General features: G+C 43.5%; 1 protein-coding gene across 1 annotated transcript in view; it reads right to left on the bottom strand.

Annotated features, from left to right (window-relative positions):
- The window catches only part of LOC101981776 (liver carboxylesterase 1-like), a 28,427-nt gene that overhangs the window by 13,079 nt on the left and 3,544 nt on the right, over nt 1–11,804 (bottom strand). Inside the window, exons 3-5 of the mRNA XM_005345636.2 lie at nt 7,261–7,465; nt 4,787–4,931; nt 1,878–2,011 (exon numbers count right to left, since the gene is read on the bottom strand). Coding sequence (XP_005345693.2) covers nt 1,878–2,011; nt 4,787–4,931; nt 7,261–7,465 — 484 coding nt within the window. The remainder of the gene's footprint in view (nt 1–1,877; nt 2,012–4,786; nt 4,932–7,260; nt 7,466–11,804) is intronic.

Here is an 11,804-nt window from a genome sequence, read left to right as displayed (position 1 = left end):
ACCCTGATGGCTCTTCAAGCTGATGAGGGAGAGGGACTTAATCAGGGGAGGGGGAGGGAAATGGGAGGTGGTGGCGGGGAGGAGGCAGAAATCCTCAATAAATAAATAAAAATAAATAAAAAAAATAAAAATACCATTAAAAAAAAGTTAGCAAAACAAAACAAAAAAAAGAAAAAATTTGATATGGAACTGAATGTAGAGAGGGCAAGAAAGAAGAATCCAGGTTTCTAGGAAGCCTTTCTCCTGATCAAAGGGGAAGGTGGAGCTGACAGCAGCTATATAGGGAAACTTGGAGGAAAGAGATATATTTTTTAGGGAGATACATGAAGTCTACAGTTCCATGAACACTGTAAAGGCATTCTGTAGACATCCCAGGGAAACAAGACAAGGGAGCTAAAGGCAAGTGCCTGAGGTTCAAAGGAGAGCTGAGGACTACAGATGGGGAGCAGCAAATGGACAGCTGGAATCACTTGGGGCTTCATTGGGGAGGGAGACGATGCATGCAACAAGATGGTGCATAACCAAAGCCAGGAGAAGGATTCTCTCAAAGAGGCAGTAGCAACTGACTGTTGTGGCTGATGCAGTGAGTCCCATGTGGTTAGGAGTACCATTGAAGGTCTCAATTTTTCTCTGTGGCAGCCTGGAGAGCATGGGCAGATGAAAACATGCGTGCAGGAGCACTCACTAAGTTCATTCAGAAGACGGTCCTTCCTTTCCTTTCCTGTGAGAAGATGTATAGCATTTGACAACTATTCAACCACTGTGCTATGCAGTGACCACAAGTACAGAGGAATGCAGTGTATTGTCAGCACACGTCAAGAGAGGTGAATGTTTCAGAAGGGATAACACTAAGAGTGGGCCATAGAGAACATGTCAGGGCATCACAGGGTAGCGATCAAAGCAGGAGAAACAGTACAAACATTCAAAAGTAGATCCACAGGCATTATTTGGGAAGGAGGAGGTGGGTGAGGCTAATAATGAAGGAAGCAGACGTTTTTTGAAAGAGTTGAGCAAATGGCTCTATGAGAGATTACATCACTATAGCTTGGTCCTAAAGTCTTTGAATCGGCAGCTGTTATGACTTAGATGTGGTTTGTGCTACCTAGGCTTATTGCTCCCCAATGCAGCAAGAATATACAGTGATGGATCCTGTAATAGACAAGACCCAATGGAAGGTGTGATGGAGAAGGGTCATCTGTCTATATGTTACTTTCATTGGTTAATAAAGAGACTGCCTTGGCCTTCTAATAGTGCAGAAAATTAGGTGGGTGGAGTAGACAGAACAGAATGTTGGGAAGAAGGCAATGAGGCAGACACCATGAAGCTCTGGCCCAAGATGGCCATAGGTTAGAATCTTCCCAGTAAGCCACCACCTCATAGTGCTACACACATTAATAGAAATGGGTTAATCAAGATGTGAGAGTTAGCCAGTAAGAGGCTAGAGCTAATGGGCCAGGCAGTGTTTAAATGAATACAATTTGTGTGTTGTTATTTTGGGTGTAAAGCTAGCCGGGCGGGAGCCAGGCAGGACAAAAAGCAGGCCTGCTTGCCTCATCGCTACAAAGATGATTAGGTCTTCAGGTGCTACACTTGGAAGGTATCTGTGAGAAAGCTCTTATAGTAAGAACAAGGCTCTTCTTCTTTGTTTCCTAGATCACCATGAACTGTATTTAGGTGTCTAAGTGGAAGACTCCATGCTGATGCATTGACAATGTGGCAGTGCTAATAAAGGGCCTCACCAGATGCCAACATGAGGTCACTTGATCTTGGACTTTGACTCTCAAAGAAAAAAATCTGAATTCACCTTTTTGTTATTGTGCACCATCAGTATGCAACTGATGATTATGGGAGTTAATGTGCAGTCTCTAGTGACCTACCTGAAGAATCCCCAGATGCCCAGGCGATACTGAATGGCCACCACTACCACGTTCTCATGGGCACAGAGGGCCAGTCCATCATAGGTGGATGCCCCACCCACCACCAGAGAACCTCCATGGATCCACACCATCACCTGCAGGACACAGCAACAAGGACCATAAGAAGCAGCACTAGCAAGGCCATTAGAAACTGTCTATGTTGGTTGTCTTTTCCTCACCCTGCCTGAAGGAGGTCAGTGCCCAAAGTCTGTCAGTGCCTAGCAAGGATGCAACAAAAAGCATCGTCTTCCATCTCCTCTCACCAGCACTGGGCCCACCATCCAAGTTTATGTCTCCTGGAAGTGCTTGCCTTTGCTCCCATCCTGAGTACCATGTATTCTAATGTTCTTCACATTAATAGCACCACTGCAGGCACAGGAAGGACCAAGGATGTTCTGTTTTCCCAAATATTCATTCCCAGACTTTTCATCTACTTGAATTTATACTCCCTATCAGTTAGCTCTGTAGTGATGGGTGAAATTATATTGTGTGTGGTGACTACCTCAAGACTCATTTATTCCTGCTGGGATATTTTGAATGAGAATGACTCCCATGGGCTCATATATTTGAATGTTTGGTCCCTGGTTGGTGGAAATACTTTGTAAGGATTAGGAAAGGTCACCTTGGTGGAACTGCTTTGGAAGGATTTTTAAAGGTCACCTTGTTGGAGTAGATAACTTCACTGTGCCTGAGTTTTGAGGTTTCAAAGATCCATGCCAAGCCATGAGAGTGTTGAAATAATATAACTTTGCCAATAAAGAAAAACTTGCAATTTGTGACATATACCAAGAACTGACCTCCAAGCATTAGAAATAACTTTCTTATCTGTTCTTGGTGTTATTCACTTCCAGGACTCTTCAACCTGAGAACACTGTAACCCTAGTTTATGTTATAATTGTCTTCATTACTTTTTTCTTTTAATACTAGTTTTGGCATTCAGTGGTAATAGACTTACACTATCTCTCTTTTAATATACTTTAACTTTAGATTACTCTTCTAAAATGTTCTTTTGTGTCTTGTCACATTCTCAATATATAACCATGAAGGCATTTGTTCCTGTTGTTTCAACAACATTCTAAAGAGTAAACTACATAACACAGAGATCACATCGATGATTCAGGGCAGTCATGCCATGGTTTCAATGGTTCTTACCCTTTCTGGGGCCACTGGTTGGTACAGCCATGCTGCTCTTGCTTAGGCTTGGTATTTATAACCATGTAAAATTTGTGTCTTCTAAGATATGACTATTTCAAACGATGTCCCTAATGATTCAAGGATTCTAGTCAACTTCTGCTACAGGAAGTTCAGTCTCCGCTCCAACTGGTAAAGTATAGAAGAGTTTGTGATCTCTCTTAGGTGGGGATTACTCTTCTCAAAGGCACAGGGAAGGTTTTAAAAGACAGATTATCATCTTCCAGTCCCCCCCCAAAAGTACTCTAGGGATCACAGTTCTCAGGGTGGGGAGATTAGGATAGAGAGGGGTACTCCAGAGGAATCAAGATTGATAAATGAGAGAATCCAACGGCAGAGGAAAACTGGAAACCCTTCTGACCATGGGGGAAAAAAACAGCCTGTATGGAAGCCAAGACCAGTGATCTTCAAATTCTGGCAAAGCCAGGCTGTGCACAACTGTGCAAATGATGTATGAAAGAGAGTTTGTCATGGCTCAAGGCCCCTGAACCTCAGACCCCTCCCAGCTCTCCAGCTCCCTTCATTCCCAGCAGTACTTTTTTCTAATAAACTTTCTCAATTTCTATCACTATTTGTGTGTCCCTGTTCCATCCTTTATTCCAGAAAACAAGAACCTGGATGTCTTTGTAGGAGCACTCTGGACACTAATCCACACCTATAATACTAGGAGGCAAGGCTGTGAGAATGGCCCATGAACCTCCTCTTACTGACCCCAAATCTGGCTGTGTATGGGTACCCTGAGTGCACATAGAAGATGAAGCAAGTGTGAGTGAGCTCTGTCCCTACTTCCTTGTGGTTTCAAAGCACATACAGAACAAAACAGAAATTCTAAGGTCACAAATTCTCCCTTCACTCCTAGGCTAAAAGCCAGGGCATCTCAGGGAGGTCACAATACCCTGACCTCTTCCACCCATGAGTCATCTTCTGTTCCAGCAGTCCCTTCAACTTCAGCCTCCAACTAATAGATAGCTCCATTTCTGGGCCTTCATTTATTTGGAAAATTCTAACTCCTTGGGTCATCAGCCTGTGATGAGATGAGGAGGAAAATGAGCTGTTAAGTCCCAGATGTTTGGCCGCCATGCTTCTGACACTGTCTCCCTCTGCACCCTCCACACCACCATAGGACAGGAGGTTTTACATGTGATAGTTGTGGACTGTGGAAGTGATAGCTGTGTGCTGTGGAAAAGCCTCATATCATGCTTAGCTCATGACAAAGACACTGGCTTGGTGATCAGAAAACCCAATCTCTTTTCCTCTGTCATTAATGGCTGATGTCCTTTTCTTCAATTATTGCCCCAGTTTCTCTGTAAAATAAAAAGTTCATCATTTTTCTCTAAGAGTCGTCCTAGGTTTTAATTGGCTTCAAATTATACCTAGGCTTCTCTGAGGATCATATTCTCTCTCTAGTAACTAAGACTAGTCCATGCCTTTCTGTTGGTGTCAGGAAACTTGAAAGAGCAAGGTGTGCACGGCAATCTCCACTACAGTCTGGTTGACATCTCTGGGACAGCGTGAGGGAAGAAATACTTGCAGTCCCAATAGTTACAGAATGCTATGGATCTCTGAACTAATCCTGACCTATGGAGCTCCTAGACCCAGCTTCCTTCATCCCCCTCCAGTTGCACAGAAAAGCCAGATGCTGGAAATCACAAGTCCAGATCAGTGGTCCCCATGCTCACCGGCAGCCTCATGCTCTTTGTCAAGTTGGCAGGAGTGTAAATATTTAGGTAGAGACAGTCTTCAGAAAACTGGAGAGGAATGTTCTCCTTTCTGTTAGTGAAGAGATCGGAGAGCATTTTCCCTACCGTAGCATCTTGGGAGCACCTGAGAGGGAGAGAGAATATCTGAGGTCCACCAGACAGATACTAGGCATGTCACCTGCGAAGCTTGAACCTGGAAACGTGGTAGGTATCAAGGGTAAGAGGGTCTTTGAGATTCCTGAGGAACCCTGGGATGCTGTAGAGTCTCCTGAATCTGCAGAGAATGCAGACCTGGCATCATTCCTCTTCCTGGAGTGTTCGGGCTGCCTTACTCCATGAAAGGAGCTGTTCACACACCAACTTGCCCTGGGAGATGGCACTCCCTGCTTTGTCCAATGGCCTTTCTTCTGCTAGGCTTTGTATGGACTATAGGGGGGCCTACTTCTCTACCACATAAATTGATACAGTTCTTGAGAGTCTTCCATCAACCAGAAGAGCTACCTCCAATGACTCACCACCCATAGCAGGTCAGGGGTCATTTCTCTGTGGGGCAAATAGATGCATTCTAGTTCTGCCTCAGTGACTAAGGTGCTAGGTGACATTGGGTGAATTTCTTTCCTGCTCTGGTCCCTAATCTTTCAGGTGCAGATAAGAATGCTATCTTGAGGGACATTGCAGCCCTGGCCTGCTAAGTTTCTAATTATTCACCTGCCCCAATAACCATCGGTTACTTCCCTGATGAAAGGTCTTGGAGATTATTCCCAGATGGTAACTTTTAATGAGAACTGAGTTCTCCTAGTTGGTTTAAATTGGCATTCGTTTAGAGTAACTTTATGTTATAACTCCTTTGAGCTCCAGATTAGCCACCAGTGTGTTCTTTCATGTCCTCGATTTATAAATGAGAAAGATGGGGCACAGGTTGATTAGAGAAACTGCCCAAGATATCATGAGCAGGAGGGAAGCATATTTACATCCCATGTAAAGGATAACCAACATCCCCTGAGCCCAGTAGTCAAGTGGTAGGATCTGAGATACTAGAGAGGAATTTCCGGTTTCCATCTTGAAGAGTGTGCCCTATGTCAACAATAGCAATGTGTTTTAATTTTCAAATATCAAAGAGGAAAAAGAGTTCAACACCACCAGTAATTTAGATAACTATAACACAAAGATTTGATACTATAAATTATTGCTGTGATTTTTATATTGTTACTTTTCTTATTCAGTAACCACAAAACAAGCATTCTTTGATTAAGTCCAAACATTGGCAAGCATCTGCTAAATAAAGACTTTTTCATATATCAATGAAAGAAATGTGTATGTTTAGAATATTTATGAAGGGAAATTGAGCCAAAAGCACATATTATTTGACTCAGTAATGTCATTGCTGGGGCTGAAATATTCATGAAAGTGTGTAATTATGTTGCTAAAACATATCCACAATATTCTTATTCATTTCGTCAAGCATGTCAAAGACAACTCAATAACCTCCCCAAAGAAATTGAGTAAATAAACTATATATTTCAATAGCAAAATTTAGACAGCTCCTTAACATCAAGCTGTGATAATTATGCTATGGAATGATGTTGATACTGATGATATTCTTATAAATGAATAAAGAATCTGCCACAGTGCTTCTATGTATAATCTGGAAGAAATTGTACCACAAAGACAAGGACGAGAAAGTACTACAGAAAAGCCCTCAGTTCTCTCTGGGTGACGAAATGGATGCGGTTTCAGTTTTCCTGTCTCCGCTTCCTGTATTTCCCAACAATTTTTTGCAAACTGCTTGCTTTATACTTGTAATCAAGAAATGAAAAGACTAAGTGTTGTCTTAAAGGGAAAGACATTTTAGAAGACCAAAAGAAGTGGGGTTCTGGAACCCTCTGGAAGGACCTGAACTGACTTTGGCAGGTGTCCGGACTTCTTGGGGAGTGGTGGTCGGACTACCTGGAGTACCCAGCTTTCTTCACCCACGGACCACAGTGACAAGGAACACCGACCACCAGTCAGCCTGTGACTAGATAGCAAGACTGGATTTGCAGTGAACCTCCATTACCTCTCACCCACATCCATTCTTACCCAACCCACACCACCCCACCAACATTTAAGACAGGACAGAATCTTACTGTTCAACTTCTTTATCTCATCAAAGCACTTAGCATTTCTATCATATTCACCAAATAATTTATTAGTTTACTTGTTGTCTCCTATCAGCAAGAATCATGAAGATAACTGTTTTCTTTGCTCATGGATTCAAACTCCCAGGGCATGCCCGACTCACAAGAAGCACATGGTGGATACGGGCTCTAAGAAGCTGTGACAGTTTTACACTGGTTTAATTTCTACAGTGCTCTTAGGGACTCCAATTTTTTACAGAACTGCCTGACTTCTTTCTGTGTCACTGAGAGAGATGTCCCTGTTGGATGAGACCCAGGCCCACCCCAGAGGCTTACATAGGAGGGTAGGAGGTAGCATCCTTCACGAAGCTCCAGGGCTCTGCAGGCTGTGGTGGAGCAAACCTCAGTGAGCCAAGAGGAGGCTTGGCAAAGGGAACTCCCAGGAAGACGGCCACAGGCTGTTCGAATCCTTCTAAGCTGACGTACTTCCCCAGGACTTTGCCATGAACAGTGTTCACCACGGGTGGTGAGGATGGGTGTCCTGCTGGACAAGAAAACATGAGGACACATCAGAGGAGAAAAGACCAGACCTGGATTCCAGGAGTTTTTCCACTGTCTATGCATGTGACCTTGAGTAAGTCGTCTCAACTCTTTTCACATAAAATAAAGAAGATAATTCTTAATAACTCATAAGAATGATGGAATGAATAAATCAGAACTGGAGCTATAAAACTATCCAAGCAAAGTGGTTGTAAACAGAGAACTTCTACTGAACAAGACCTTCAGTTTCTCTCTCCAAAGCCTCCAGAAGCATTTATCTATTGTGGCCCCAGGGCATGATGGGCGAGAGGATGAGCAGGAAGGATAGCCTCTTGTCTCTGGAGGGATGCCCAGTATGGAAAGAGCCACAGACACATTTGCCCTGGCTCTGGAGTGAAAGAGGTTTTATCCTGGGAAAGAACAGGAAGTGAGACCTCCTAACTGGTGTGATCGTGGAGGAACTGGATTTACAGATGGGGAGAGAGGGAGTAAGGTAAGATAGGAAGAGAGTGTATAAAACAGAGAAAAGAGACCGTGTGACGACCCAGAGAGTCCAGAGCATAGGGCCTGGCTGGGAATAGTGGCAGGTGACTGAAGCCACCAAGTAGAGTTCCATGAGGAGAGGGAGATGGAGAAGATGGCCTGGGATGAGCAGGTAGAATCTAGCATTGGATTGAGATTATTTGGTGGTCAATAATCTGCGACAAGCATGCTGGAGGACAAAATATTTAGCTCTAGAACTTTCCTCTGTTAGCTCTGAGCTGGGCCATACAGAGAGTAAAGACTGGATATCAGGCTTCTGTGTGCTCATGACAAGATTCTCTCAGAGAAAACAACGCTTCTCCGCTGCCATGCTTCTGCCTGCAGGGAACACTGAATCAACCCCATCCTTTTTCAACACTCCATTGTGGTCAGTCCCGACACATCCTTGTCTGGGCTTCAGTAATCTATGCACTAGGGTACCATCTGCAGGAAATTATATCCTGACTCCTGCTCTCCCAGTTGCTGTGGAGACAGGTAAATTGTCAACATCTCTCCCAAAATGTGTGGGCAGAGAGGAAAACAATCCAGATTTGGCCTAAGAGAAGAATAGTCCAAGTATTAGGCATGCTCTATAGGGGAGATTTAAAGAATAATATCTGTACTTCTAATTCTCTTGTTCATTCTGGATTTTTCTCATGTAATTATTGATAATTAGTAATTACTTGTAGTTGATGGATATAGTAGTGATATACATTCCTGATGAAGAAAGTATTATGTAATATATGTGCCGTGCACTGAGCCCCCGTGTCTGCGCTCTGCGCTAGAACCCAGTTCGCAAGCTTCGGGCAAGGGACTGGAGGTTGAGAATACAGACGCAGACAGACAGAGAGACAGCAACACGGGTCATCCTTGAATTCCCCAAGAATGGCTCCTTTATTGTGTTCAGGGGCAGATTATATAGAGATAACCACGCCCCAGCCAAACCCACCAGAAACCACTCTCCTGCCATCAGGAACTCCTGAAGGTCTAGTGCTCAGAGCAGCTGTAGGCACTCAGATCAGGGGATTACAAGAAATTCAGGATCTGGGGTCTCACTGCTCCCAACATATATGGACTGGTAGCATATAATGAGTAAATGATTTAAGATAAATTGAAAATAAAAACAGTATCAAGTCTCATAGTACTCATGGTCAGTTACATGCTAAGGATATTCACGTTTTTTATGGTGACTGCTAATTATTACAAATATCTCTTTTATGAACTTTCACGGAGACATGCCCAGTCAGTCCCCAATTTCTGGTATTCTGACTTATAATGCTTTCAGTCTAAAATGGAGAACATAGCCCCACCAATAGTCTAAGAGCACAATCATTAATACCAGAAACTCTAAAGTGAAACAACAAACTCATATGTCTGCTCCATGGTTACCACCAACAGTCCTGTATGTCCATGGTCAGCAGCCTTGAGGGGGAATAAATTCCCTGAGGAGGAGCAGAGAAAGGACCATGAGCAGTTGTGGCTTATATAATAGGGAGTGTCCACAGATTCACATATCAGGCACTTGCTGTATGCCAAGTGTGCATTCTAGTCCCTGGTACAGTTTCTCAGAGATGCCTTGCTGAGTGCTTGTCAATATGCCCACTTAAGTGGTGAATGAGTGGGATTTGGAAGCAGCCTGTAGTGAGCTCCTAAAGACGAAAATATATTGGCATTGCCAGAGCAACATCCCGTTCCAAATTTGGGTCCTTCCCAGCTCTGCCTTGCACTCAGTTCCCAGCCTCTCATGGTGCCATATGTCCAGAAAGAAGATTAAAATCCAGAAGAGGCTTGGGTTGCCAGGACTCTGATAGCTCACTAGCTCATCACCAGCTTCACGTGGGTCTCATAGCCTGAACCATCCTCAAGCTGTCCTGGTTACCCAAAACTGAACACCAGAAAATGGAAACAGCCTATGTGTCCCCAAAGTCCTCTGAGATAACTCTATATAGCCTGTCCTACACACAAATTTTTTTCTACCTTTCCCCTTCCTTTCAGGGGAAACACAAAGGCCATTGCCCACCGTCTCTCCACCCCACACCTCCTGAGTGACCTGACGCCCATTGGCAGCACTCACGTCCTATGTGGGTATCCTTCTCTAGCATGAGCTAAGTGTTCTAGAAAACAGCACCACTTTCCTCCTCACTAAAGCCTAATAAGATAAGCATTATTACTACCCATATTTTAGAAATAGGGTCACCCAGACACAGAAAAATAAACACTGGCTAAAGGATGCACAGCTTAAAGCCTGAGCTACATTTAGACCCACATTCCAGCTCCTGGTCCATACTTTAACATCCTGCTAAAAAGAAAAATTTAAAGATCTATTTTAGAGATTTCATGATCCAGCTAGAGATAGACTGAGAATCAAGGGGAAAATAATCTGATCTCTTTGAACATCCTTATGTAAAACCTGCCATCAGCACAGTGGCCTCCTGAGCCTGCCGCCTGCCACAGGGTCTTAGGGACTGTATGGTCGTCTGTATCATCTCTCATGGCCAAGGCTGGTTGTACGTGACTGCCCCAAATTCAAGCATGTGCTTTGAGCATAAACTGTGCTACAGAACCAACCCTGTCATCCCTTGCAGTTCTGCCCACCTCTTCCCTGGAACAGAGCTTCTGTGTATCTGTATTTCAGGGGACTTACCATAAGCCATGCAAACAGGAAGTAAAATCAGGACCAGAACGTGGAAACTCATCATGGAATGACAACGGTTCTTCCAGCTCTGACTTCTCTGTGCTCCTCTTAAAGGATGTCCGTCTCCTCCCCAAACCTCAAACTCCGCCCCGCAGAAGTAGACCAACTACATCATCTAAAGTAGCAGATACACCTCCCTCTTCCAAAGAGCTTCCCTGAAGTCCTTTAGTGCCACCAAGCCATGTCTACCCCCTTTCATCTGTAACAAGTAGCAGACGGGCATAAATATATCCAACTTTGTATGTAAGACTTTTCCCATTATAGAACTCCACCCTCAGAGTCAGAAAGCATCAAGCAAACTGGGTTCTAAGAAGAAGGAGCAACACTATAGCCCCAACGTTGCTTAACTGGGGTATTAGGACATATCCCTTAGCTTCTGTGGTCTGGTATCTCCGATGGTTCTAGGCGTTCAAGTTTGAACGTGGTCATACACTTTGCTCAGGCCTCTGCAGCTATGATTTCATCATGATGTCTCTACCTAAGTCTTTTGTGTATTGAATTGTTGGTCCCAGCTCATGGTGGGAGTGAGGTGAGCAGGTCATGAGGCCACTGAGTTTTGTAATTTAGTGATCTTTGGATGAGTCCAAAGCTGAATGACTGAGCTGTCAGAAGGAGGGACTTAGGGAGAGGAAGTGGGCTTCCAGGGCATGCTTTTCAGGCAGATATCTTTTCCTTGGACTCAACCCTCTCCTCCACTCCCTCCCTTTTCAGCTTTATATTTGGAGGTTTACATCATATAAACATACCATCTATGCCTTGGGTTTTCTTTAAATTTCTTTGAATGCATTATTTATTTTTTATTTATGTATTTATTCTCAAACATTCATTTCTACAAATGGAAGATCATCATTACATGCAATAAAATTAAAGGAAAGTATGGAAAATATATTAATTTACTTAAAAATTAAATGATGATAAGATAAAAATAGTAAATGAGGAAACACAAACAACGAAATATTATATCTACAAAACAATTTATACCTGAAAGCAAGCTACTTAATGCAGAAAGCAAGCCATTGACCGTTACTTAGTAACATACAGACTCTATCTGTCTTGACCACCATCACCAGCTAGATGACAGGCGGTAGATTGGTCAAGGATGACAGTCACTGCAGTCATAGTA

Source organism: Microtus ochrogaster, chromosome 4 (genome assembly GCF_000317375.1).
Source record: "Microtus ochrogaster isolate Prairie Vole_2 chromosome 4, MicOch1.0, whole genome shotgun sequence".
Lineage (NCBI taxonomy): Eukaryota > Metazoa > Chordata > Mammalia > Rodentia > Cricetidae > Microtus > Microtus ochrogaster.
This window is presented reverse-complemented; position numbering and strand designations above follow the sequence as displayed.